This window comes from Emiliania huxleyi, assembly GCF_000372725.1.
Source record: "Emiliania huxleyi CCMP1516 unplaced genomic scaffold EMIHUscaffold_6047, whole genome shotgun sequence".
NCBI classification, from domain to species: domain Eukaryota; phylum Haptophyta; order Isochrysidales; family Noelaerhabdaceae; genus Emiliania; species Emiliania huxleyi.
Genome location: NW_005197468.1, coordinates 558 through 1,498, shown reverse-complemented (window position 1 = coordinate 1,498; position 941 = coordinate 558). Strand labels below are relative to the sequence as shown.

General features: G+C 65.7%; 1 protein-coding gene across 1 annotated transcript; it reads left to right on the top strand.

The window, feature by feature from the left end:
* Positions 1-22: 22 nt before the first annotated feature.
* Positions 23-632, top strand: EMIHUDRAFT_257331 (hypothetical protein; the record flags this gene model as incomplete). The annotated part of the gene is made up of 2 exons (XM_005764094.1): positions 23-469; positions 609-632. Coding segments are annotated over 2 exons (471 nt in total), but the record flags the coding sequence as incomplete, so codon positions are not given.
* Between the last annotated feature and the right edge of the window lie 309 nt (positions 633-941).

Here is a 941-nt window from a genome sequence, read left to right as displayed (position 1 = left end):
CAGCGAGCTTGACTTGCGGGAGCTGCGCGAGGCGGGCTGCCACGGCGTCATCTTCGACAAGGACAACACGCTGACTGCGCCCTACTCCGACGAGGTGCACCCGCGCCTGGCGGGCTCGCTGCGGAGGTGCGTCGAGACCTTCGGCGCCGAGCGCGTGGCGGTGCTGAGCAACTCTGCTGGGACGCCAGACGACCCCGGCGGTGTCGCTGCGGACGCGCTGGAGGCGGCGCTTGGCGTGCACGTGCTGCGACGGCGGCACAAGAAGCCGCGCGGGATCGAGAGCGTGCAGCGTCACTTCCAGTGTGACGGCACGGCGCTGCTCATGGTGGGCGACCGCTACCTGACCGACGTCGTCTTTGGAAACATGCACGGCATGCTGACGGTGCACACGCAGCAGCTCACGACGGAAGGCGACAACCGCGTCGCCCAGGCAATGCGCCGGGCCGAAGACTGGCTCGTGGCGCGATACGTGCGTCGCGGAGTGCGCGCTCCACCGCACCCGCTCGCCCTGAACTCGTGGGGGCCAGGCGGGGCGCGCGGACGCAGCTGACGAGGAATGGTACCCGGGGAGGAGGAATGGCAGCCGGGTACTCTCATTTCCTTTTTAGCCCCCGCTACCCAGTGCGACGTAGCGGGGCTACGACTACGTTTACGGAAACATATTCCTAGGTCCCGCGAGCTGTGAACACCTCACCCTCTCACAGACCAGCGCATAGCCGCGCCTTACGTCTCACGAGGTATTTTCTTCTCATAAGAGGGCTCCCGCGGCGATCAACACCGCAACTCCTTTTCTAAATTTCAGGTGCAGGTGGTAGAGCGTGCCGTCGTCCGACTCCCAGCAGCTGATGACGCGCGAGATGTCGGTGTCGCGGAATTCGTGCGTACCGTCGCCGTTGGGACGGTCGTTGCTCGCGCCGTTGGGAAACGCAAGGCGCACCTTT